This window comes from Heloderma suspectum, chromosome 13 (genome assembly GCF_057233095.1).
Source record: "Heloderma suspectum isolate Gila_16-S chromosome 13, 16-S_ref, whole genome shotgun sequence".
NCBI classification, from domain to species: Eukaryota; Metazoa; Chordata; class Lepidosauria; order Squamata; family Helodermatidae; genus Heloderma; species Heloderma suspectum.
Window position 1 is genome coordinate 24770458 of NC_139470.1, and position 27348 is coordinate 24797805.

Consider the following 27348-nt stretch of genomic DNA (forward strand, 5'->3'; position numbering starts at 1 on the left):
TGGGGACAAGGTTCCGCACCTTAGAGTTCTGGCTGGTTCTGGCGGAAACTCAGAATGGTTTCACAGCCCCACTGAAATCGGAGCCACCAGCCTCCACTGATTTCGACTTTCCCACAATGCCCCGAAACACCTGATGTAGCATCGCTCTGGCATACTGTGGAAATGGCTGGTGGCTTCCCAGACCCCCAGGTAAGCCCACAGCCAGGCAAGCAGGTAGGGGAGACACTTTGCCAGCTCCAGGCCACTTTGGGCATCCATCAATTGCTAGGCTGTGTGTGCCGATGTTGTGTGTTAGAGGGAGGTATTGGGGGGCAGGGGGCAGGATGATATGTGACTGGCCTAAATGGGAAAGAGAAAAGACTCTGTGACTTTATGCAGAAAATCTGTCGCAGATCTCTACTTGTTATGCTGCCAAGCACTTCATCAGAGAATAAGGAAATCTTAACTTTGAAGTAAGAGCTTAAAACACAAAAAACACCCCCCCCCCATTAGAAGCTAGAGTTTTCAGGGTACTGCAAGATTGCTGGTTCCATATGGTTCAGAAAATTGATAGCCACTTCTCTCCGAGGGGCCATTTGAAGCACAGTTAACAGGCTTGTTCAATTTAATTGGAAAACTCGTTGCGATTATACTTTTGTAACCTATTAGGGCTATGCTGCCTCTTGAGCTAAGCATTCAGTGAAAATTAAAGCCTGAGGTGTAAGTGAAAGCTGTTCTTTTCTCTATCTTCCCCCCCCCCTTTTTTTTCTTTTTCCTTCTCCTGCCTTGATGAAATCATGTTTTGACCCAGCCAGACTTAATAACAGCCTGATCCCAAACATTTTTTAGGCAGACTTCAAGTCCCCGCTGAGTTCAGTGGCACTTACTGTTTCGCAGCTACACAGTTAGTTTAAATCCCCCCGCCCCCCAGGACTGTTCTGTATCTCACTGTACCCACACCCCCACATAGCAAGACTGCAGTGGCAACAGCAGTATTTTCCTGTCGGGCAAACAGGGAGATAAAAAACTAAGCAAGGCTGTAAGAAAATGAGCACCCACCATGAAATTAATAAGTAGGCACCAAGAGAGCTGTCCGTGGTGGGCACATTGGAAGGCCCCTGTATCTTATCTTCGCAGCTGGAAGAGTTAAGCAGTTAGCAGTTGTTATTAAATTCCAATAAATTTCTGAAGCTAGTAGCACATTTCATGGTTTTTCTGGGCTCGTGATGAAGCGCAGACATGCGCACGCAGAAGGTACAATCCAGCAGTCATGAGCAGAGTCGGGCGTCCTATTTAAGCCAACGGAATGTGATAGGATTTAGTTACAACTTACCAGCTCAAATGATTTTAGCAGAATTCATCCAGAATTCAGGGCTGTTCTTCAGCTGGAGGTATTTAGGAGTGCTGTGCCGAAAATTTCTCCCACATATTTTTCTACCATTCTCATGCAATTTGATAGAAAAGAAATTCCTTTCAAAAAGAAATTCAAAGAAGGAAATTTCCGAGAAATTCTCATGGGTTCGGTTTGGGTTTCTCATACTTAGCTTACTTATGATGTGCCCAAGGATTGTGTGCGAGTGTCCTGTCTTTCGTTGTACAATCGTGTCTCGGGCAGCCTGTAGCCTCCTCGGCTTCCCACACTTCAATTAAAGCCCAGAGGAAGACATCGTGAGGTAATTCCTCCCATAGGGCTTTTTCAGCTCAGGAAGTGCAATGGAGAGATGTGTAAGAAAAAAAGACTCACAGCACCTTCAGCCACCTTACAGTCATTAGGTAAGGTCAAAAACACCACCAAAAGGAATTCCAAATACAGTTATAAAATGCCCTGAGAAAGATGTAGAAAAAAGGAGGTCTCTTTCATAGTAGAAGAAAACTTTCAGTAAATTGGAGGTCAGATTCTGGCACAGCACTAATGCACCTGTTCACTGCAGCTGTATGCGACACTGTCCCCCTCACACCCACTACAGGGCTTGCAGGGAAGGAATGTCATTATCAGTACCTGCATTAGAGACAAGATGTATTCACCGTCACCCCTCATAAATTTAACATTGAAGACCCTGGCCTGGGGAAGGTGCTGAACCCTGAAGAATGGCAACTAGAGCTGAGCCAAAAATTCTCAGAGGACATTTTCCTCAGAAAAGTCCAGAGATTCTTCTTTTCTTACCCCGCCCACCCTAGAAATAAAAGGCCGCTTTGAGAATTTGCGCCAAATTTTCTTCTCCGTCATTTTTTGTGGTGGCTGCATTTCCTCCCCCTGCATCACAAATGCCCTGGAAAGATGGTAGGTATAGGGTATTGTGGCAGATGCAAAATGGGGGACAGGTTGTCTGTGCACTTGGTGCTGTTCCCACTTGCAGTTGGCAGTGCCAAAAAACAAAAAAACCTTAGAAAAAAATAACGAAGTTGTAGTTGGCTCCAACCTTTGCCAATGGTGGGGCCTACCTGTGAGAAATTGTCAGAGAATTTCTCCTCGCCTTGAAGAAATTTGGTGATACTGTCCCCCCTAATTTATCTCCCCACAAATAGGGTGGAGAATTTTGAGAGGCCATTTTGCCTCTAGTATTTAAGCAGAGGCAGGCCGGCCATCTCTGATAGGGAAACATTTTTCTCCCTCTCTCAAAATACTAGAACCCAATGGGGTCATCCCATGAAGCTGATTGGTGGGAGATTCAGGGGAGATAAAAAGGACTTCTTCACACAGCATAGAGTTAAACTATGGAATTCGCTGCCACAGGATGTAGGGATAGCCCCCAATGTAGAGGGCTGTTAAAGGGGGTTAGACAAATTCTGGGAGGAGAAGGCTATCAATGGGTACTAGTCCTGATAGCTGTGAGCTACCTCCAGTAGCAGAGGCAGTGAGCCTATGTACACCCGTTGCTGGGGAACATGGGCGGGAGGATGCTCTTGCACTCGTGTCCTGCTTGTGGGTTCCTGGTCGACAGCTGGTTGGCCACTGTGTGAAGAGAATGCTGGACTAGATGGATCCTTGGTCTGATCCAGCATGGCCTTCTTATCTTATGTTCTTAGAGATGCTGTATTTGCAAGAGTCCTGCACTGAGCCGGGGGTTCGGTTAAATGCCTTCCAAGGTCCTTTCCAAGGCTAAAATTCTATTATTCTAATTTCTGCTGGATTGTGTCCAGAACTGTATGAGTGGGGAGATGGACATGCTCATTCAGTGCACCTGATCCTATATGACACCTGTGCGTAAACTTCCTCTGTTTCTCTGGCTGCATCCATACAATAAAGGAAGCAAGTAGCACCCCATACAAATATATCAGGGGGAGATGAGAGGGGAAGCAGGGCCATTCCATCAGCCCTGCTGAAAAACTACTTATTTTTCCCCTCTTCCCTCCCCATCCCTTCTTCCTTGTGTGACATGTCTTTTTAGATTGTAAGCCCACAGGCAGGGACTGCTTTCCTTTACTGCTTGTATGTAAGCCGCTCCAGGAGCCTCTTTGGCTGAGGAGCAAGATTTTTTTTAAAAAAAATACTTTAAATAAATAAACGTCCTTGGAAAGAAAGCCTAGATTATTACGTTCACAAGCCAAGCTTAATTTGAGTCAAACACAACTTGGGACATTTGGATCATCCTGGCTATATATGCAGTTCAGAAAGTTGCCTCTAGCCATGTGCAGAGTGCCTTCCTCTCGTCACTGAGTAATCACTGCCACCTCCGCATTTGGGGATGCAGGGGATTTGACTAGGAAGGGTGGGATGACGTCTGGGCTGACCTGAGCCAATATGTGTGAGATTTGGAGTATTTTTCTACATTTTGCAATCTGCATTAAGACGGGTGCAAGGGAGGAAAACTTGAGGCATTACAGAATGTAGAAGTATCACTGACCTCTCTCCAAGGACCTGATGATATTGGGAAGCTTAGGAGCATCGCTGGAGGGAGGGCTGTATTTTCACCTTGGAGCCAAGATCCAGGGTTTTCCCTTGGACCTCACTCTAAAGACAAGGGGGAAGTCGCCTTCTTCTTTTATTTTTTTTTAAACGTCGGTTTCCTTTTAATTTTTTTTTATTTTATTTTTGTGTTCTTGGTGGGCCAGCATAAAAGCCGAAAGGTGATGATTTGAGTTGATGCCTTGTAAATCCCAGATAATCAAGCTGCCTAAAGGAATTGACTTGAAAGTGATGGTTTTTAAACGATAGCAAAGCATTTAAAATCGGACAAAACCGACACATGATTGGCACTGTGGATTGAAGAAAGAGAAAGTGTGTGGCTCTTTTTTTTTCTCTCTTGTAATTTGAGACTCTAATGATGGACTTACCTTGCCCGCTCTTCCCTTTTTCTTACACCTTACCCTACTAAAGGAGGAAATCTTGATTGGTAAGTGGATGCTAACCTCAAGATGCTAGGGCATTTATTACTAGAGGTCACTCAAAAATAGTAGCTATACCTTCTACAAGGGGAAACACACACAATGCAATATATGTCTGCCTTTTTCTCCAGAGGGAGTTTTACTTTTTGTTCGGTCTTTTCAGTTTTCCTTAATTTTCTCCTTTTGCTTTAGTTATTATTTCAAAGCCTTCTACTTCATTTGCCAGGGTTTTTTTCTTTATTTGTACCCAAATATTCATTATTTAAATTTTGTGTTAGTCATGTCGTCTCCTTCTTACCAAGGAAACATTTTTTTTTTTAAAATGGAGATAATCACATAGGGGCATGATCCAGCCAAAGTCAAGTCCTTATGCACAGTGCCAGCTCCCGGTTTCTGAGGGCCTGTAGGCAACTCACCTTCAACAGGGCCCCTCCTCAGTGAATCTACCTCCTCCCTGCCATTGTCCCCAGCTGCTCTTGCTTCTCATCCAGTTTCTCAGCATTGCTACCACGTGTTTGCTTGGCAGGCAGACAGCCAGGGCGCAAGTGGGGCGCTTGCATCTCCTGCTCCTCCTCACCACCACCACTGTTGTCTGGGCCAGAGCAATAGGCAGGGGAACAAGCAGGCTGCGATGGCGAAGAGGAGCAACAACTCCAGGGGGCTTTTGTCAGTGGGCCCCTACCAGGGTGTGGGCCCTTGGCAAGTGCCCAACCATGCCTACCCTCAATGCCTGCCCTGGGGATAAGAAGCGGAGGGCTGGGCCAAAGCCAATGTTGCTGTTCATACCCAAGAGGAAGAGCTTAGAGCATCCCTTTGCCCATCTCTTGGTCGTCTGGGAGTGGGCAAAACCAATGCTCCTGGCCTTTGCTCAATTCAAAACATGAACCATAATAACAACAACAACAACAACAAGAAAAAGAAGAGGAAGAGGAAGAGGAAGAAGAAGAAGAAGAAGCTTGCAATGGCGAAGAGGAGGAGCAAGTCCAGGGGGTTTTAGTCAGTGGGCCCCAGCTGGGGTGTGGGCCCTCAGCAGGTGCCTGATCATGCCTACCTTCAATGTCTGCCCTGGGGATAAGAAGCGGAGGGCTGGGCCAAAGCCAATCTTGCTGTTCATACCCAAGAGGAAGAGCTTAGAGCATCCCTTTGCCCATCTCTTGGTCGTCTGGGAGTGGGCAAAACCAATGCTCCTGGCCTTTGCTCAATTCAAAACATGAACCATAATAACAACAACAACAACAAGAAAAAGAAGAGGAAGAAGAAGAAGAAGAAGAAGAAGAAGAAGAAGAAGAAGAAGAAGCAGCAGCAGCAGCAGCAGCAGCAGCTTGCAATGGCAAGAGGAGCAGCAAGTCCAGGGGGTTTTAGTCAGTGGGCCCCAGCTGGGGTGTGGGCCCTCAGCAGGTGCCCGATCATGCCTACCCTTGACACTGGCCCTACATATGCACGTTTCTACATGTTTACTCACAAGTAAGTCACACTAAATTCAATGGGCCTGATCGTGAAGCGCAATCCTACTCATTTTTTATTTGGACGCAAGTCCTATTCTGTCCAATAAGATTTACTTTCATGGGAGTGAAAGCTTATAAATACTTAAATAAGTAAAAATCTAGGGTTAAAACCAACACACACACACACACACACACACTAGGACTTTCCCTTCCCCTCTTCTCCGCTGCAGCTGCTGCTGCTGTTGTCGTTCACTTAAGAAGAGTCTAAATCTGACTTGGAAGATCTCCCAATCCTCCGAAGCAGATTTGCAGGACAAAAGTGTGGGCTACAGGGCAGGAGGGGTAATTCAATCTGCTGGGAGTGTCCGTTCCGTTGGTGAAAGGGCACTATTGGATATAGCCAGACGTGTTGCTAGGATCTTAAACAGTTCAGAGCCCAGGGCCATAGGACACAAATCTGTATAATTCTGCATATGCTGATTCATTTCCATATATGCAAAACTAAAAATAATTACTAGGATTTATTTAAATTTCACAGGAGGCAAAGTGAGCCAATTAATTTCTCGTCCAAATCCCCTCAGATAAAATTTGCATCCTACTCCAGATCATCCCAAATCAGTAATTCTTCTTCAATTACAATTAGTTTGCAATCTCTCACTGTCCCTACCCCCACTTCTCTCTCTTTTCGTGCTGGAGAAAAATTGCCCCCAACTCATGGAATTAAGTTTAGAAGAAAATCTTCCATTGACAACAATGGAGGGTTTTTTTTTCTAAGCTTAATAGCATGCATAGGGGGGGTCAATATGTTAACCTTTCTTGATCCAGCTGCAATCCCCCTTGAAAATCACACCCACCCACCCCCCAGTACGGCAGTTAAGCTAAGAAAGAAGTTTTCCATTGACATCAATGGACAGTCAGGACCCTGGGAAATAGATCCGGGGATCTGGGAAATAGATCCGGGGTCCAGGACCAATGCCTAACAACCCACAGGATTGCTGCCTGAGTGCTTCGGATCACAGCCTTAAACTCTATTGATTGCAGTGGGTGGGAAAGTAAAACTCTCCCACAGCAGTCGATGAAATCTAGAAGTATGTAATTTTGGCTGGATCACGCTCACAGGATTTTGTTCCATTTTATTTGATTTCTAAAGCACATGTCTTTTTTGTTTTAAAGGTATATCTATTACTCTTTTTTCAGTCTCTTTTTTCTCTGTTTAAGAAAAGCTTTTGAGTTTTTAGTCTGCTTTGATTAATAACTTTTTTTTAACTCTCATTCAACATGGATCGCATGCTTAGTACTCTTTGCATGATGCCTTAAGATCTTCCAATTATATCTGGGGTTTCAAAAAAGAAGAAAACAGACATTTCTTTCTTTCTTTCTTTCTTTCTTTCAGGGAGATGTGTTTTTTAGTTCTGACTTCTTTCTTTGTTTCCTTTCTTCTTTTCTTTCTTTCTTTCTTCCTTTCTTCCTTTCCTTTGATTACAGACTGTGCATCATGATGGTTAAAAAAAAAAAAAACAACCAACCCCGCCCCAAAACCTGGTTTATTTGACAAATGAATAAATAAATAAAGTCAAACAAAACTGAACACACACTCCCTGCACTGAAAATCCCTTTTAAACACTGCCAAAATGGCTTTTTTGCTTGCAGATTTCAAAGTCTGGCTCTTCTGCTGACCCCTTTAAAAAAGCAGAGGATCCGCTGGGCAAGCTAGCCAAACGGAACAGAGAGCCCCACGAATACGACTCAGGAAATGATACTTCTTCCCCTCCATCCACTCAGACAAACACATCCAGGTCAAAGGGCAGACAGGAAGCAAGCTGTCCAATCCACAATGGCTTTGGCCATGCCTTCTCTTCTGGGAAGGCCAGCAGTGGCAGCAGCTCTGATTCGGGAAACTCCTTCACCAGCTGCTTCTCCCGGACTAAGGGAGCAACTCTGGAAGATTCGACACCATCTCTGCGGGTTCGAGGCAAGGACCAAAGGTGAGCAGCGGCCCTATGACTCTTAAGACTAGCTACACCAGGGGTGAAGAACCGAGGGCCGCATCTGGCCCTCCTAGGGTTCTGATGCAGCCCTCCGGTGTTCCCCAGATGGCCCCGCCCCTCCTCCTGGCCCCACCCCCTTTCCCCCAACTTCTGGTCATTGAATGTTTTCCTAGATGTGGTGCAGTTTTTCCCCATTCTAAAAGGCTGAAATGCCTCTCCTAAGACTTGGTTATCGGCAGGAAGATCTTTAAGCTACAACTGGCCTGTGCACAGCTTGAGAGTGCTTTACTGCCCGAGGAGATACTCCAGACTAGAGAGGTTCGCCTGGTGCCTACGTTGTGATCTTTCCGGCGCCAGGTGAAGACCTTTTTATTTCCCCAGGCATTTTTAGCATTCCAGTTTTCTTAGCAATGCTGTCTTATATCTGCTGTTGTGTATTAATTATCTGTACTGCTGCTAGGTTTTACTCCGGTTGTGTTTTTATTCTGTAGTTTTGATCGATTACATTTTGTATTGTATTTTCTGTTGTATTTTTGAGGTTTCGATTTTGTGAACTACCCAGAGAGCTTCAGCTATTAGGCAGTATAAAAATGAAAGAAACAAACAAAAAAAACTGCAGCTCTGGTGGGTCATCGTACTGGGCAGCCATCCACAGGAACGAGGGCTCCAGGTTCTGGCCACAATGTCTCCTGACAGGAGAGAGCCATTATCAGCCGCCTCCAAGGCAGCTTCCAGTCAGAGTAGCCCAGATGGCCCAGATGGGCAAATAGACTGACCCAATAGGAGGCTGTTTCCTACATTTCAAATGGTACCAGTTCAGCATTAAAAGAATCACTGGCTGGGGTGAGGTGGCTGCAGCAGTTTTCTGGAGCAGGGTTCTGTAAGGCTAGAATAACGCTCCTGGATTGGAAATGTGTCTTTTCAGAGATGGGTCGTTGCCCTCTCTTGTACAGTCAGAGAAGAAGAAAGCGGGCCTCGTCTCTGCCCCTTTTCCCAGCTCCCCGCTTCGGTCTTGTGTCCGGAATGCGTCTTCTTCTAGCAGGTCGTCTCTGGAGTCTAGCAAGTCCCATGTGTTACATCACAAGGCTGGATCCAGGTCCTCCCAAAGCAGATCCTGTTCGTCAGAGGCAAGGTGAGCCATCAGTTGGGTTAATATATAGCAGGGCTGTGAAACCTCATGCCTGGGGTCCCAATGCGGCCTTCCTGGATTCCCCACATGGCCATGCCCCCTTTTCCTGACACAACTCCCTTTCTCCTGGCCCCACCCCCTTTCCCCCAGCCACCAATCGTTTGATGGTTTCCTGACTTGTGCAGTTTTTCCCCCATTCTAAAAGATTGAAATGCCTTTCCTAAGGCTCAGTGACTGGCAATCATTGCTTTAAGCTACAATATGTTAGTACATATATTTTTTAAATTATGGCCCTGCTCCTTCAGCCGCCACTGGAATGCAGTCCCAGAGAGCTTCTCCAAAATGGAATTCAGCCCTGAAAAACGTTCCCCACCCTGATAGATGGGAACACCCATCGCCAAAGCCACAACACTCTGACCAGGCAGGTCAGTAAAGAAAGGTTGGAGCACCCACTACAGACAGACTGACATGCATGTGGATTAGTTAGATTCATTTCCCTCAATGGTACCACACATGGTTCTCGTATCATTTGTGTTACCACCTCCACGGGTGAAAATCCCATACCTGTACTGAAGTTTCTCTCACATGGATGTTACGTTTGGGCTTTTCCCCATGCTTGTTTCTCTGTGTAAATTAAAGAGACTCATCCTGTAGAACAGGAATAGTTTCTTCTTCTTTACTACAGAGAAATTATCATCATTATCATTATTATTATTTGACACTTATAAAAACCCTACGTTTTTCTTAGTGCTGTAGATATATTGAATGGTAAGACGGTCCCAGCCCACAGGGACTGTCTATCATAATCTAGACAGATCTGTCTTAGATCTAGATCTAATAGATAGATTAGATTTTCCTTTTCTAATAAAAGGAAAAAAGAATAGGGAGGAAAGAGGAATATTTATTATTATTATTATTATTATTATTATTATTATTATTATTATTCCTGGGAGAGTGCTTTCTTCCTTACCAACCTGCCCGGTCACTGAGGTCATCAGAGGGCACGTCCCTGGTGGTCCCACATGAACCCATGGCCTGGTTGGAGTCCACCAGGAAAAGAGCCTTCAGTGTGGTGGCCCCCTTCCTGTGGAATTCCCTGCCTTCAGTGGTGTCAGGCATGGATACATACAAACCATCCGAGGTCAGACACGTACCAGCGTTGTGCTGCTTCTGGTACTTCCTGAAGACATTGTTATTTCGAGAGGCCTTACCTGAGTGACCAGCTGTGGTTTGTTAAGTTCAGAATCTGTTTCTTTTAAAATGTTTTAATTGTTTTAACATGGTGCTTTATTCTTTTATCTTTCTTGTCCACCACTCCGAATACTTTTGATGTGGAGTGGTATATCAATATCATAAATAAATAAATAAAATTATGTATTCAAATCATTTTTATCCCACTCTTCAGCCGAGAAGGCTCCCAGTGCAACTTGCACAACTCAGAAATAAAATAGTCTTACAATCTTAAAAAAAAAAATGTGACGCAAAAGAAAAAAGGGATTGGGAGGGAGGAGGAAAAAGTCAAACCCGGACACTAGATGCTTAGTTACAAAGTTCAGCAGGTAATGGAGCTGGATCTAAGCATAATGAACCGGTTGCTGTTCCCTCTCCTATGGTCTCTGTGGTCTCAGCAATGGCAGCAGGAAGTTGGAAAGCAAGGACTGGGGCAGCAGATCCTTCTCTGGCCAATGGATGCAGCCAGGTTGGTCTCCCCTTGCCAGGAAGTCCTTCCTCAGAAGGCAGAGGTTGCAGCTTCCCAGTGGCCCTGGAGGTTGGGAGGGATTGGCTGTCTCTGTGACCTATTGCTTTTTGTTCTGTTACGTGCTGCTGTTGTTGTGCAGTTAGCTGTATAAACAGCACAGCGGTAAAACTATTTAAAACACCTGGCAAAGGATAAAAAGAAAAAAAGGCACACGTATGCTCCCGTCCACATGGACAAATACAAGGTAACACCCTATGCAGCATATCCTAATAATGGCGTACGCTACGTTCAGCATCCAAAGTCCTCCTCCAGGTGTATCCTCCGAGAGAGGCTCAGAGGGTGGCCACCACCAAGAGGGCCTTCTTGGTGGTGGCCCCCCAATTATGGGAATGATCTCCCCGATGAGGCCTACCTGGCGCCGACCATATTATCTTTTTGGTGCCAGGTTAAAACTGCCCTCTTCTCTCACGCATTTGGCAGCATATGATGAGTTTTTCATCAGGTCCTGGATTGTCTTTGGCCAATAGTTTAAAAAATTGTTTTTAGATATATGTTGTCTCTGTGTGTACTGTCTGTATATCTGTTTTTATGTAAATGGTTTTGCACTTTGTATAATGTATTTTAACGGTTTTTAATCTGTGTGAACCACCCAGAGAGCTTCAGCTATGGGGCGGTATCAAACGATAATAAATGAAATGAATGAAACTACTCGTAGAAAGTCAACCACAGAGAGGGATTTCTGTAACCTCATCCTCGGGGCCATTCCCCAGTTGATATCTTTTTTCTTTGGGTTTGAGACAGCCCCTGATCTCCTGCTCTTGCCCAGCTGTCTCATGTGTCTCCCCTGTTTCCAGATCCTATTCCCGTTCCCCCAGCTACTCATCCAAGTCCTGCAAGAGAAGTCCTAGAAGCCAGAGCTCCAGGCAGCGACGAAGCCCCAGCTATTCTCGATACAGCCCGGGCAGGTATGGCTATCACTTTCCACACCCTGTCTGCCATCAAATTGACCACATGCTGCTGATCCAGGGGTTTTATTTTTTATCTACATTTTTAGGGCACAATCCTATCCAGATAGTTGCCAGCCTCCGAAATCAGAATCAGCCTCCTCCCCTCCCCACCCCTGGGACCACCCTGTTTTCCCTGCCTCCATGCTCCGTTTCCAAGAGCGGAGATGTAGCCGGCGTGGAAAGAACCGCAGTGGCTACAAGGGGGAGAGGGAGGGGGCAAGGAGAACAGTTTCTGGGAACCGAGGTCAGAGCCCTAGCTCCAATCTCGGTTCCCAAAAACCAACAATCCTATGGTCCTCTAGACAGTGTCTAGTGGCCATAGGATTGCTCCATCCATCTCTTATGTATACATGAAACACAGGGCTTTTCTACTTGAGGCATTTATTGTGCACTCATCCTTCCCTACTCACAGTTGTTTACAGGTTCTTTAGACGACATAGTGACCCTCCAGTTTTGTTTCTGCCTCTAACCAGCACTTTTGGAGAGTTTTTTTAGAGGAGGGAAAAAGTAGCATTTAATTGTGAAAGCGAATGACAGCACTTTTTCCACTTTTGTATTTGTCCTGTTCCGCTCTACCGCATTGGCACCTAGAGGTTATGTAGTGGAAAAGCAGAAAAGGAAATACTCTTCACATAGTTCTCAGATCTCAAGTCTGCAGTGAAACCAAAAGTAGATACAGCCAATTAGCAGCTGATTAATAGCCTCGTGTAGAAAAGCTCATATTTTTAAAAAAGGAAATCCATACTTTTTTTTAAAAAAGCCTATAAGCAAGCATTGTCATTACAAATTTCCATGTTGGTCAGACACATCTCTTAAAAGGAGTACTTTTCAAGGTATGTTCCAGGGAAACCAGGAGTCTCCTTGGAAGTTTATCTGGTGTCGGGACCCCAGGGCTCTGTTGTGACTGCACATTTGCACAGGAATATCAGTGACTGTGATGATTGCCCCACAGGAGGAATTGCTGCTGGGGAGGGAAGCACTAAACCTACCCTCCCTGAGTGCTGTGCCCCCCTCCCTTGGAAATCCCTCCCCATGCCACAATTAGGCTTTGAAAGACCCTACAATGGTGTCAGTGGAGGGTATTTCAAAGCCTCATTGCAGTGATGTGGGTATGAATGGGGTGTGGGTATGTATGCATGTGTGAATGGGTGGAGTGTCTGTTTTAGGGATGTCTGTCACCAGGAAATCCTGCCCTTTGGGAGCTTGCTGGATTTCCATAGCTCCCCCAGCTTGGCTTGCATTTGAGAGCCAAGCCGCAGCTTTTCTCCCAAATCCGGGAACTTCTTTCAGGTTTTTTAATTTTATTTTTGTAAATAGAAATTTGCACAAATTGCAGCCGCAATTTCAGTACTGTGTGCAAACTGTGCCCACAATTTGCGCAAATTACAGCCTGCAATTTGCGCAAATCACAACTGCAATTTGCACAAATTTCTATTTACAGAAATAAATAATAAACCCCTGGGTAATGCAAATCGTGCCAGGCCAGCTCACGGGGAAATGAGCCAAAGTCTGGGGGGCCAAGCTGATGAAAGCTCTGTGAGCTCCACCCCTGGTACTGATTCCCCCGACATCCCTAGTCTGTCTGTCTGTGAATGGGGTGAGCGTGTGTGGATGTGAATGGAGTGGTCAGGGGGAGTGTCCAGGCAAACATATACGGCGGCTGCACATGCCAGCAATGAGGTTCTGCACTCTAACTACTACACCACACCTCCTGTCAGGCAATAACGCCTGAAGGGAGGCTGTTTTGACAATAGGCAGTGGCTCTTTTTGGATATTCAGAGGCAATTAGGGATGTTGTAGGAATCCACTTGGGGGATGGAGCTCGGCAGATATTCTCCCACTTAGCCCCCCTCCCCGAACTTTGTTCCGCTCCCCTGCTGCAGAGCCCGACTCAGTGTGTCCCAAGTTGGGCCAGCCAGCGGACTTCCACGGGTTGTTTTAATGGCACAATTTTGCGCATTTTTCCCCTCTGCACCACCCACCTCTACGTGTGCCTACAGGCAATGAACACTTCAGTGGGTGAAGGAAAGAAGTTTATTTAGCTAACACAGGCTAATAAAGCAAGAAAAAATCAAGATCATACATTAAAAGCAGAAAGCATACATTCTTTCAGCTACTGGGAACCCCGTAGTCTTATCAAGATAAGACCAGCAGCAAACGGAACCCCAGAACAGCCTGCCTCACAGCACCTGTTCCGGATCAGCCTATGGCGAGGTTCTTTAGGAGGGTCCTTGGGAGGGTCCGAGGGAATCATATCCTCTCCCCAGGATCCTTCCCATTCTGGACCTGGTCCAGCTCTTTGGACAGTTTCATACAGTCTTGCAGACTGGAAGAACAGCAGCCTCAACCATGGGCAGGCAGCCCAGATAACAGCTCTCGGCAAACCTTGAGATTCTGCCAGAGGTTTATCTACCAGCTCGAGCACAGCATCAGCCACCTTAACCCTGGGAACTAGTATAGCTACCCAAAACCCATCAGGTCAACAAACAGGCGTAACGGCACTCTAGACATGGGTGGGGGAAATCTGTTCACCACTAACTCCTCGAGTTGGTCTTCCACATTTCCACCAAGGTGGCCGATGAGCCAGACTCACTGGTGCATTATACCATCTGTGTACGACCTGAGCTGTGTTGAGCCTCTCTGGATGTATTTATTTTTTCTCGGGGAGTTAAGAGAGGGATTTGATCTCCTCAATAAAATATCTCCTCGGGATAGGGAGAGGTGGTTAGTCATTTTAGGCCTTAGTTTAGCGTAGGTTAGGTTAAGAGAAAACTTTTAAAGTTCAGTCTGTATAATAATCTAAATAAATTATTTTGATTCTTTTACATTGCGTCTGTACTGAAATCGTCATCACGCTACTTACGCTTAACCTAGGGAGTAGTTTAAAAAGGGCACAACTCACACACACAATTGTACTCTAGGAAAATACAGGAGTATAAGAAAGGTGGTAAAAGGTGGAAACCTGATGTGGGTGGGAACAACCTGCCTAGGAGGAAGTAAAGACGAACACCCCCTGTCTTCAGGGACCGTAGGCTGGGTGAAGAGAGGAGGGGTTTTGTCACAGGGGTTTTATCACTTTTTTTTTTCCTCAGGGACCGTGAGCAAGATCACAAGCACGGCTCTAGCGGGAAGGATTCTCACAGGCATCATGACCGCCGGCGTCGCAAGCAATCTTATTCTCCCATGAGGAAGCGGCGGAGAGATTCCCCCAGCCACCTGGAGGCACGGCGCATCACAAGGTGAGATGGCCTTAGTCGTTCAGCCCAAATGGTCTTTGCCATTCATCAAGTTTTATAAGAACATTGCTCTTCTCAGCCGTTGTCAGGAGAACGCGTGGGGAGATGGATTCATCTCCACCATTTCAAATGAGCGGTGGATGTCAGGACACATCAGCCTCCCCTCGGGCATTATTGCCTGACAGGCAGTGTGGTGTAGTGGTTAGAGTAAGGGTGCAGACCACAAAGCCTGGGGGACCACAAAGGTGTGGGGGGTGGCATGCCCTGTGGGGAAAGAACAGTAGGCTGGAGCCCTGATCTCATGTTAATGTTGGATAATAGGAACAACTCCGCATACTTCCAGACACTAGGGGGCAATAGAGAATATGTTGCATCAACAACCATTTGTCTTGTTCATCCGCCTTGTTGTCTGATTAGTTCCTTCTTCCTCTCCCTCCCCTTCCTCTTCCATCTTCTCCCTTGCCTCTGCAACAAACACCATGCAGCCTCTCCCAGATGGAAGAAAGTAGCCATATCTCATGCCTTCACTCACTTAGGGCTGATCTACATTACACCCACCATCGCAATGAATTCGGTGTCCTGTCGGGTTAGATGCTCTCACATTAAAATGTGATTATTATTCACACTCACCCATTTTCCCCGTTGCAGTGCTTCCTCGAATGTGCGAGCTCGGTTCACACTCGAGCGCTGTGCTGTTTTCCTGCGCGTGCTTGTCTGATCTCGGATGCTAAGTGAGGTCAGCCCCGGTCAGTAGTTGGATGGGCGACTGCCTGGGAATCAGACTTCCTGCATTGAGCAGGGGGTTGTTCTATCCCTTCAAATGAGACTAAGTTTTACCCCCTCCTATCCCCCACTCCTGCTTTTTTCTTTAAATTAAGGCATTATCCTCGCAGAATCGGGGCTTCTCCACAATGTTTTTTTTTTCTAATTGAGGCATGATCTTTGAAGCTTCGAGGTTGTGAAGCTTCACAACTTTGAAGCTTTGAAGATCATGCCTCAATTAGAAAAAAAAAACATTGTGTTCTAAGTTGCATCATCAACTCAAGAGGGCATGTCAGGGTTCCCCTTATGACCTGGGCCCCCTGAGCAACTCCTTAAGGATCCCTTGCCTCCTTAAGAGTCCCCCCCCCCGCATTCCTTCTTTTACCTTCCCCTTTCGAATAACGTGGGGTTTAGGCTGTAGGCATGGGGTGATTGCCACTCTAGACACAAGGTTTAACCACAACAGTTTACTGGTAAATTAAAGCAAGCAAATCACATCTAAAGGTATTTACACAGTATAGCCGAGTGATGCAAAAGGCATTTAAGAGATATTAAAAGTTGCAAAATGCAAGTTCCTTTACCCTAGCTGTACTTAGACTTCTCCAAGCAGCTTCTTCCTGTTCCTTCTTCCAGCTGTGCTCTTCCTGACTCTGCTCTTCCTGCTCTGGTCTTTCTGACTCTTTCTTTTTATACCCTCCTCCCTCAAAACCGAAAGTACTGTTACAAACCTGAAGAAATGATGCTTAACTACGGAACTGAAACTGAAACTTAACTGTGGAAATGAAACTACTCCTCTCAGGGATGCCCCCTCCCAACAAAAAACCTCCAGGCCTCTGGGCCTGAGTTTTTTCTTTTCCTTGCCTCTGTAGGCCTCAAACCTTCACAGGGCAAAACACAGGCACCCGGTGAGACATGGTGCACGTTTGCAAGCTAGGTTTCCTTGCCAGGATCAAATGTAGGATAGCAATCTTTAGCAGCCACTCCCCTGTACTTAAATGACAGCAACAGCCAGTAGAGTTTGCAGGATGCACTGTCTTTCTAATCTAGAATGCTTCTTTGACTTGTTTCTTTGTTGGAGCTACAAACCCATTTGGACTTGTTCTGTATTTTGAACCTGAGTCTGTTTGGGTCCGTTGTTGAGAAACCCAGAAATTGATCCCAGTTAAAGAACTATGTTGTAATCTGATCCCTGCTGACTTGTATTTGTTGGAGTCAGACAACACGATAACCCACACTCAAGGATTGAATATGGGTTGTGTGAGGGTTGTTGTTGACCTGTGGGTTGTTGTTGAAACATGGGTTATGTTGTCTGAACCCAGCTGCGATAACAAACCATGGTGAACAACCCACAGTTCACAACCCAACAACAAACCATGGATTCTCTTCATAGGTTGTTCGTGGTTAACTAACCATGGTTTATTAGCATGGCTGGGTTCAGACAACACAATAACTAGGGATGGTGGAGAATTCCACCGGCCTCCCCCCCGCCACGGAATCCCCCCGGGACAGCACTTACCTGGGGCAGATGCGGCGGATGTGGCAGCGGTTCCAGTGGCGGCGGCTCCAGCAACGGCGCCTCTGGCAGCTGGTCTCCTGGCCGGCCACAGCAGGGCTCCTGCCACCGCCTTTGCCGTCCTTGGACCATGATAGGCTACGTAAGAATTTACATAGCCTATCACGGCCACCCTAAAACAAAAAACAAAAACAACACAGCGTACACAAATGGCGGCTACGGCAGCCACCATTTGCGTTCTCTATTTTTCGCCGATTTATCTTATGTAAATATTTACGTAAGATAAATCGGTGAAAAATAGAGAACACAAATGGCGGCCGCCATAGCCACCGCCATTTGCGTACACTGCGTTGCTGTGTTTTTAGGCTGGCCATGATAGACTATGTAAATTCTTACGTATCCTATCACGGATGTCTGGCTGGACGCAAATCCAGCTGCGGACGGCCCTGGTCAAGGATTCCGGGGGGGAGGAGCGGATCGCCTCCCCCCCCATTGAGGATTCTGGGGGGAGGGACGGAGCACCTCCCCCCTCCCCAGCGGATGCCCTGACCGGAACCAAGTAAGTGCTTCGTACTAGGGATGTACGAAAGTGACTTACCTTTCGCGGATTATGTTGATGGTGGCGGGGGAGGCTGTGCTCTGCAGGGATTCTGCGGAGCCGCTGGCCGGCTCCGCCAGCAGCCGGACATCCGGCCGCTGGCTAGCAGGGACGCAAATGGCGGCGGCCATAGCCACCGCCGTTTGCATCCCTGTAGTCAGCCGTGATAGGCTACGTAAATCTTTACGTAGCCTATCACGTCTGACTGAAAAAAAAAAAAACACGCGCGTACGCAAATGGCGGCGGCCATGGCTGCCGCCATTTGCGTTCTTTATTTTGGCCCGTCTTAGTCTATGTAAATATTTATGTAGATTAAGATGGCGAAAATAAGGGGAACGCAAATAGTGTAGCGGACGCTATTTGTGTTCCCCTTATTTTCGCCGCCTTAGTCTACGTAAATATTTACGTAGACTAAGACAGGCCAAAATAAAGAACGCAAATGGCAGTGGCCGTAGCCGCCGCCATTTGCATATGCGCGTGTTGTTGTTTTTTAAAGTCAGACGTGATAGGCTACGTAAAGATTTACGTAGCCTATCACGTTTTTTTTTTTAACCTAGCCATGATAGGCTACGTAAATCTTTATGTAGCCTATCACATCTTTTTTTTTTTTTACACGGGAAATGGCGGCGGCGGCAGCTGGTCGGAAGACCGGCCGCCGCTGCCGCCGCAGCCGCCACCAGAGCTGCCGCCACCCAGAAGATCCGCCCCAGGTAAGTCTAGTCCCGGGGGGATCCGTGGGGGGGCAGGGGGGCAGGCCATTCCGCCACAGATTTCGCGGGGCCGAATGCGCTGGCATTCGGCCTCCCTGAGATAGTGGCGGAATTCTCTGACATCCCTAATTCGTACATCCCTAACAATAACCCACATTTCAACAACAACTCTCGGTTCAACGATATGTAAGGGTTGGGTGTGGGTTATCGTGTTTCCTGAACCTAGTCCTTAAGTCTATAAAAGCCAAAGCCAGTGGCTGGAATTACTGCAATAAAAGCTTGGCTAAAACCTGAGCCTCAGTGTCAGGAAGACAGTATCTGACACTCTGCCTCTCTAACCCCGATTCTTCTTTCCACAGCGCCCGAAAGCGCCCCATCCCATACTACCGGCCCAGCCCTTCTTCCTCGTCCCCCAGCAGCATCAGCAGTTACTCCTCCTGGTACAGCTGCTTCAGTCACTCCCCCAGCCGCAGCCGCAGCTACTCCAGCGACAGGACCAGCCGCAGCAGAAGCTGGAGCAGCAGTGGCGGCAGCAGCCAGAGCCGTGGCTCAGGGGTGCGGCACAGCCGGCGAAGCTGCAGCAGGAGTTCCAGGTCAGCTGGCAGCTACGACAGCATGCGGCGTTAGCGGTCGTCCTGCGGCTGGATGGGCTCTCCTTTCTCCATTGAGAAACAGAAACACCTTTCTCAATGGGCAACTCCAGAGGGCCATCAGTTGTTTGCCAGACGTCACTTTCAAGGACCCGAGGGTGTGGAAATATCCGCGAGGGAGGCAAAGCCCCTCATTTCCCCCGCCCCCCATGGTCACCCAGCCAGACAGCTGATCCTCATCGCTGTAGACCAACAAGCCCAAACTTGGATCGCCCTGCATGTTTCTACTGCCGGGACGGGACATGCTGAAACAGCCCGGTCCGGTTCTCAAAATCTGAGACAGCTGGGCGTGTCCTCCCACTCATGTCACAATAGTTGAGCCATCCCATGCAGGGAGTGCTACCCAGTTGCCCACCTCCACCCCCAGTAAGGGGATGTACGCGTTGCTATATCATTTACTGTGAGTGTGACTCCTTCTACTCAGCTGCAGCTGTGCCCCCTCTCTTCTTGCTGTAAGCCATCCAGAGCAAGTTCCACACTTTCAATCTTCCTTGATCTCCAAGGCTCTCAATCCGAACTGTTAGTCAATAACATGGTTCCCTTCCCCACCCCCTGGAACTCTCAGCCACTCAAGAAGCCCAGAGGACCGAATGCATGCCCAGGCTATTTTGGGTTCTTTCACAAAAGATCTGTGGCATCTGAGGCTCAGGTATTATCATTACTGCCCCACTCGGTAACAGTAAGATGGCATTCCATGCACCATGTTCTGGTTTCAGTGCCCATCTGGAATCACCCTAATTAATTCAGTTTGTAATCTCCATCTTGACACTAGTGTGAAATGCTGATCTCATGACCATAACCAGGCATCAAAGGTAGCATGGTCAGGCACCTGCCAGGGGCCCACATCCCAGCAAGGGCCCACTGAGACTGGTTCTTCTCCATTGCATCCTACCTGTTCATCTGCCTCTCGCTCTGGCCCGGACAACGGTGGTGGTGAGAAGGAGGAACAGGAGGTGCCAAGACCTCCTCATTCCCTGGCTCTCTGCCTGCCAAGCAAGCAAGTGGTAGCAATGAGGAGGAAGAGGAGGAGGAAGCGGAGCAGGGCAGCTGGTGACAATGGCGGTGAGAAGGGAGGCTCACAGAGGGAGGGACCCATGGAGGGTGGCTTGCCCAAGGGCCCTCCAAAACCTGGACCCAGCACTGTCCAGTTTGGGCACACTGGCATTCAAGAAGGAAAGCAGGAAAAGATCCAGAGGAGAGTCTTTGGTAGCTCACAAGCCAGAACAGACCCACAAAACAGATTTGTTTTTGTTAATAGGCCTATCCAATTTTAACCAACCTATGGTATAAATGCAGATCATTAGAGCAGAGACATTAAGGCTGGACATTCCAGGTTCCCAGGTTCAAGAATATAGGATTCTGGAAGAACTTGCTTTCCACTGGAAATCCAAGACTGCCCAATCCACTGACTTGGATTCCTGCATTGAACAGGGGGTTGGCCCCTTGTAGGCCCCTTCCAACCCTACTATTCTATGATTCTGTGAGTTGGTGCCTGCCAGCAAGTCCCTCTCCCACAGCCTCTGAGCCTTCCACACCCTTTTTTGGCTACTACCTAGGCAACTAGTGTCAACTGACTCACTGAAAGAGTCAGATCTAGCTAAGTACCATCAGTTGTTCCATATTCTATGTTCTTTGACATCCTTTTCACACTAGGGGCCCCTTTCCCTTCCCTGCTGACTTTCCCTTTTGGGTTACACTGGACTGAAAGTTGAGAGGCAGTCAGACCATAGAGAAGGGAAAATCTGGAGTCACACACAGCCTGAATGTCAGTAACAATCAAAAGCCACCCTTGGCCATAGTTCTCCATGGGGCTTTTGAATGTACTGGTGGTGTTCGGCAGCAATTCCAGTTTCCAACAACAACCTATGAATGATGCATTCATAGGTTGTTACCGTGACGCCTGAACCCGGGTACTTGGGGCTGTTCGTGAGTTAAACAACCCCAAGTTAACCTTAGAACAAACCATGGGTTAACTTGGGGTTGTTGACAAAAGACCTGTTCCAAGTGGAGATGACAATTGATAGAACTGGTTTGTTGATATGGGTCAACACAGCTGCCTGAATTTTTGGATGCTCCGGAGGGGGGGGGTAACTTTGGGGCCTGTCCTGATGAGCACCTGCACTCATCACACCACTGGAGTAATGGAGCAGAAGGAAGGTAAGACACCCATGCATCTCTTTTTGTTGGAACACTAGACCCCATCTTCTACTTTAGATGTGGTTGGAGCAGAAGTGGGACTTAACGTTTGCCCTCGTCATATCTAGTTGAGTCCTTCACTGGTGATTCCAGGGAAAGAACCTGGCTGTGCTGTTTAGGCCAAAGCTGACATGACAGCGGGGAGCCAGGATTTGGAGACCCCAGTGTTTCAGTGTTGGAACTTGGCCTGAAAGCAGCCATAGGGTGGGGACCCTGCCTTAAATCAGGGCAGTGGCACTGGAGAAGGGGGCATTTAACTGGTGGTGTAGAGGTGAATGTTGAAGTGCAGGTGCTCATCATGACAGACCCCATAGCCACGCCCCCAAGAAGAGTCCAAAATTGCAGGCAGCGGTGTGGATCCATATCAACAAAGCACTTCTAGCAGGAGCAGGTCTGCTGTAAAGCTAATGGGTCTTCATTGCCCATTTAAGACCAAGCCAGCCCAAAATACTTGGCATTACTACAGGGAATAATATATTGCTGCTGGGAAAATTCATTTCCCCCCCAGCTACTGTGAAGATCGCAGCTAAGCTCCAAGGGAACAGGGAAGTCTGAGAAGGGGGTGGCAGATGGCTGCTAATAAAAATGTGCCAGTGCCTCCACTGCACCATTGGGGTTAACCCTTTCCCCTGCACGATTTCTCCAATTTAAATTGCTCCCAAGGGGTGAGTAGCTTCTTCAAGGTGGGCCGTTTTAGACTGGAGAAACTGCAACAGGAGCGGATGGCGGGGGGGGGGGACAATAACCCCCCTTGCTCTGCAGCACCATTGCCTTGATCCAGTGCTGTTGTGAAGTTTCTGATCTCCTACATCTCATCTGTTCCAGCTGTGTGCCTACCATAAGCCTCAGTTGTGGAGTTGATGAGCTAAATGGCTTAGTTTACGACAAGGAGGACCCCCAGGCTGCAATTCTAAATCTCAGCCCCCTCCCCCACAGTAATGATGAGGAGTTAAAATCCATCACGATAAGGATGCATGTAATTTGGGAGGAAGCAGTGAAACTGTGGCTGCAGCATGGGAAAGCAAAGCCCATCCAGCAGAAGAAGGAAAAGATCCATGTGTGTGCTAATGCCATTTCAGCTACTAGCGGTCTTTTAAAAAAGAAGAAAGATTTACTCTACTGTAAAAACGTCTCTGTTCACACTGCATCTCTCATCTTCTGCGGCAAGGGATGTGTTGTGGTTAGCAACAGAAGCTAGCAACATTTAGCCAAGGCTTCCATGAGTCACAAAGCTGAATATGCCATGTGCCCCAGACTCCGGATACACGTGTTTTTACTGTGGGACGTAACCCCATGTGCTCTGAATTAAGAGGTGGAGGAACGGGACTTTGTAAAACCTGCATTGATAGAAGCAAAAGACTCTGTTTTGTCTCTTTATTGGTGGGCGGAATCACAAGAACAAACCTCCATGTTGCATTCCTGCCCACCTCTACTGCCAGCCCACATGGCCCTGTAGACCATGGCTGGATGGACCCAGTGAGAGGGACAGTCCACAGCCATAGGATGCCATTGCAGCTACGATTGCTTCCATTTCCTCATTCAGACTGTGTGCTGCTATATGTTTCTTGGGTTATTTATGAATTGCTGTAATTTATCTTCGGAATGCTGTGTTGCGGTGAGTGTGAATCGGTACGCTGTTGTTACCCATATTTAATTTATTGTCATTTCGGGGGAGTGTTAAGTTATTATATTTTGGATAATTTTGTTGCAGTTTCGTTTAATGCAGGGATAGCCAAAGGGAGACCCATGAGCCGTGTCTGGACCCTGCTGCTGCTCTTTGGCTCCCCCCATCCCTCTTCTCTCCATCCCACCCCAAGTCTAAAGCCACTTGCCTCGCTCAGGAAGTGGTGCTGGCTAAGCCAAGCTTCCAGCTTGGCTGGCATCCCTCCCAGGACAAAATGAGAAGATGCCCCAGAAGCAGGGCTGGCCCTACCATTAGGCAAGGTGAAGGAGCCACCTCAGGCGGCAGACGCTGGGAAGTGGCAGCAAGACGTTGTTGGAGAGAGCTGTGTGCCTCACGGCCTGCCCTATGCTCCCTAAGCTAGCCTGCTGCCTTCGGGTTCAATGGAGGATGTTGTTGAATCACCAGTGTTGAAGAAACCACCCAGTCAGCTTTTGTACATGAAATGGGAGAGGGAGCCATCTTGTTTTTGCCTCAGGCAGCAAAATGTCTCAGGCCAGCCCTACCCAGAAGCCTCTGTGATCATGCAAAGACGTCTGGGATAACTGGTACCTTTAGCAGAGGCATTGCTAGGCACTGAAAAGATACAGGGCCCAGGCTCACAGGATACAATTCTGCATAAAAATTGCATGTGTTGATTCCTATTCCTATAGGCACATGTAGAAATAAATATTTATTAGGACTTATTCAAACCTCACAGGAGGCACAGGTAGCCCATTAATTTCTCATCCAAATCATCTCAAATAAAATAAATTATTCTATTAATTTGCACCCTTCCCCCAGATAATTGCAAACTAATGGAAAAAGTTTTTTTCTCAGCTTAATTGCCATGCAGGGAGAGATGGGCGGGCACTACAACATGTGGGAAGGGAAGACTTAACCCTTAACCACTGTCTATTCTCTTTGAGCAATCATGGAAGATGGATGAAATGCCAGATGACTGGAGGAGGGCTAATGTTGTCCCTATCTTCAAAAAGGGTAAAAAGGAGGAACCTGGGAACTACAGACCAGTCAGTCTGGCATCAATCCCTGGGAAAATTCTGGAGAAGATGATAAAGCAATCCATCTGTAAGGCCCTTGAAAACAATGCAGTGATTATTCGAAGCCAACATAGATTTGCCAAGAACAAATCCTGCCAGATGAATCTGATCTCATTTTTTGATCAGGTCACCTCCCTTGTGGACCGTGGGAATGCTGTGGACATCATATACCTCAACTTCAGCAAAGCTTTCGACAAAGTGCCCCATGATATCCTGATGAGCAAACTAGTTCAAAGTGGGCTAGATGAAACAACGATCCGGTGGATCCACAGTTGGCTACAGAATTGGACTCAAAGAGTGCTTATCAATGGGACCTTCTCAAACTGGGGAGAGGTAACGAGTGGGGTACCACAGGACTCAGTCCTGGGCCCAGTGCTCTTCAACATTTTTATTAATGACTCGGAGGAGGAGGTGCCGGGAATGCTGATCAAATTTGCAGATGACACAAAATTGGGCAGGATAGCTAATACCCTGGAAGACAGAAACAAAATTCAAAGTGTTCTTGATAGACTGGAGCACTGGGCAGAAAAGAACAGAATGACATTTAATAGGGATAAATGCCAAGTTCTGCACCTAGGAAAAAGAAACCAAATGCACAGTTACAAGATGGGGGATACGTGGCTCAACAACACTACAAGTGAGAAGGATCTTGGAATTGTTGTCGATCACAAGCTGAATATGAGCCACCAATGTGATGTGGCTGCAAAAAAGGCAAATGTTCTTTTGGGCTGCATGAATAGAAGCATAGCTTCCAAATCCCAGGAAGTACTAGTTCCCCTCTACTCAGCACTGGTTAGGCCTCATCTGGAGTACTGTGTCCAGTTCTGGGCACCGCACTTTAAGAAGGATGCAGACAAGCTGGAGAGGGTTCAGAGGAGGGCAACAAAGATGATCAGGGGACTGGAAACAAAGCCCTATATTGAAGAGAGACTGAAAGAACTGGGCATGTTTAGCCTTGAGAAGAGAAGACTGAGGGGAGATAGGATAACGCCCTTCAAGTCCTTGAAAGGTTGTCACATAAAGGAAGGCCAGGATCTCTTCTCGATCATCCCAGAGTGCAGGACACGGAATAATGGGCTCAAGTGACAGGAAGCCAGATTCCGGCTGAACATCAGGAAAAACGTCCTGACTGTTAGAGCAATACAACAATGGAACCCATGACCTAGGGAGGTGGTGGGCTCTCCCACACTGGAGGCATTCAAGACGAGGCTGGACAGCCATCTGTCAGGGATGCTCTGACTTGGATTCCTGCATTGAGCAGAGGGTTGGACTCGATGGCCTTGTAGGCCCCTTCCAACCCTACTATTCTATGATTCTATGATTCCTTCCCAGCTGCAATCCCCCTTGAAAATTGCCCCCTATAGGGCAATTAAGCTAAGCAAAAAAATTAAAATCTTCCATTGGTACTAATGGACACTCAGGACTCTGGAGAATAGATTTGAGGGCCCAGAAATAGATTCAAGGCTGGAGCCCCATGTGCCCAGTCCTAGGAATGCCTCTGTTTCTGCGGGATGTCTGCTTGATCAGAAGCAGCACCTCCAACCATGCTTAATGCCAGGTTCTTCACCCTGGGTGGGGCAGACCCTCCTTGGCCAAGGGGCATAGGGCAGTGGGAGGTTCAAGCCACTGAGCAACTTTGCCAGGGAAGGTTGATCTCCATCACTTGGCAGTGTTGAAAAAGAAGTTGGACATCCCTGACTTCCTGTATCCATGCCACTGTCCTAGCATAAAGGAGGTTGGTTTGGGTTGTGATGTGATGTGGACCTATTGCTCATGGGAACAGCGGAGCTAATACAATGTGGAAGACGAAAAGAAAAGAGGAGCAGAGGAACACAATGTTGAACAAATCCCATCTGGATGAGACAAAGCCCTGGTGTCACTTATGGAACCAAGCCATAGGTGAACCTATGACTTGGTTCACACGTAATGACAACCGAGAGTATGGGCTGAGTATGGATTGTGGTTGAATCATGGGTTATGATTGAATCATGCATTGTGCTTATGTGCAAACCCTGCACTATGGTTTAGCTATGGGTTGTTAACCACAAACAACCCAGGAAGAGAACCCATAGTTTGTTGTTGGGTTGTGAACTCTGGGTTGTTTGTGGTTAACGATCTATAGTTAAACCATGGTGCAGGGTTCGCACATAACAACAACCCACAATGCAACAACAACCCATACTCTGGGTTGTCATTACATGTGAACGAAGTCATAGGTTTTTGGCTCACAATAAGGGTGCTTTGAAACAAACAGCTCCTAGCACTACCAATCAAAAAGAACTGACCTGGTTCGCATGTAACAACCACCCAGACTACAGGTTGAGTATGGCTTGTTGTTGAATCACAGGTTGTTACGTGCGAACCCTGCACTATGGTTTAACTATGGATTGTTAACCACAAACAACACAGGAAGGGAACCCATGGTTTGTTACTGGGTTGTGAACTCCGGGTTGTTAATTGTTAACAACCCATAGTTAAACCGTAGTGCAGGGTTCCCACATAACAAAAATCCATGATTCAATGACAATCCATACTCAATACGTACTCTGGGTTTGTTTGTTTATTTACTACATTTCTATACTGCCCAATAGCCGAGGCTCTGTGTTGTCGTTATGTGCAAACCGGATCAGTATGTAATTTAGCATCCACTGAACACAGTGGTACAGCTCAATTATTTTAGACCCTAGACTTCATGGTCCAAGGGGAACCCACTTTAGATTTGAAGGTGTGCTTCAGATGCAAAACACAGAACTAACATTCCTTTTCCCCCTCCCCACCATGCTGCCCTTCACAACTACTTCTGTGTTCCTGACGTGTTAGAGCAAAAACAAATGAACAAACAGTTTGTCAAGCCTGATTTTTAAAAAAGAAAAAGAAATACTCTGGGCATGTACAGTTTTGCATTTTAAACTGCATAAATCATGGTACTTTTATGCTGCCCCGGGGGCTGACATTTGGGCGTGTTTGCCACTGCTCCATCCCCTGGTGTTTGGATGGTAATTCTTGGGGTTGGGCTGCGGGGACCCTAGACTTCGGCTCAGAAATCCAGCCCTAGCTGCACCACTGGCTGAACAAATCCTTTCTGGATGAGACACAGGGGCTGTTCACACAACCTGCTAACCCAGACTCAGTGGTTGAGTGTGGATTGTTTTGAACCCTGGGTTGCTTGTTGAACTGTGTCTTAGCATGTTGTCTGAACGCAGCAATGGTGGCTTACTTTCTCAAACAAGCCACCTTGAAACCCATGGGTCCTGTTCAGACGTCACACTAAGCCATGGTGGTTAGGCTTTATTTTGCTAACCACGGTGGCTTAGCGTGTCATGTGGGGGAGGGAGATAATCATGTTTCTTGCAGTTACTAAGCCACCCTGGGTAACACACACACACCCC

The 27348-nt window shown here is 47.2% G+C and overlaps 1 protein-coding gene across 1 annotated transcript in view; it reads left to right on the forward strand.

Annotated features, from left to right (window-relative positions):
• SRRM4 (serine/arginine repetitive matrix 4) overlaps window positions 1-19019 on the forward strand; it is a 195146-nt gene extending 176127 nt beyond the window's left edge. Inside the window, exons 9-13 of the mRNA XM_084820367.1 lie at window positions 7401-7735; window positions 8664-8870; window positions 11421-11531; window positions 14666-14812; window positions 18752-19019. Of these exons, the coding sequence (XP_084676493.1) occupies window positions 7401-7735; window positions 8664-8870; window positions 11421-11531; window positions 14666-14812; window positions 18752-19019 (1068 nt within the window). The remainder of the gene's footprint in view (window positions 1-7400; window positions 7736-8663; window positions 8871-11420; window positions 11532-14665; window positions 14813-18751) is intronic.
• The last annotated feature ends 8329 nt before the right edge of the window (window positions 19020-27348 follow it).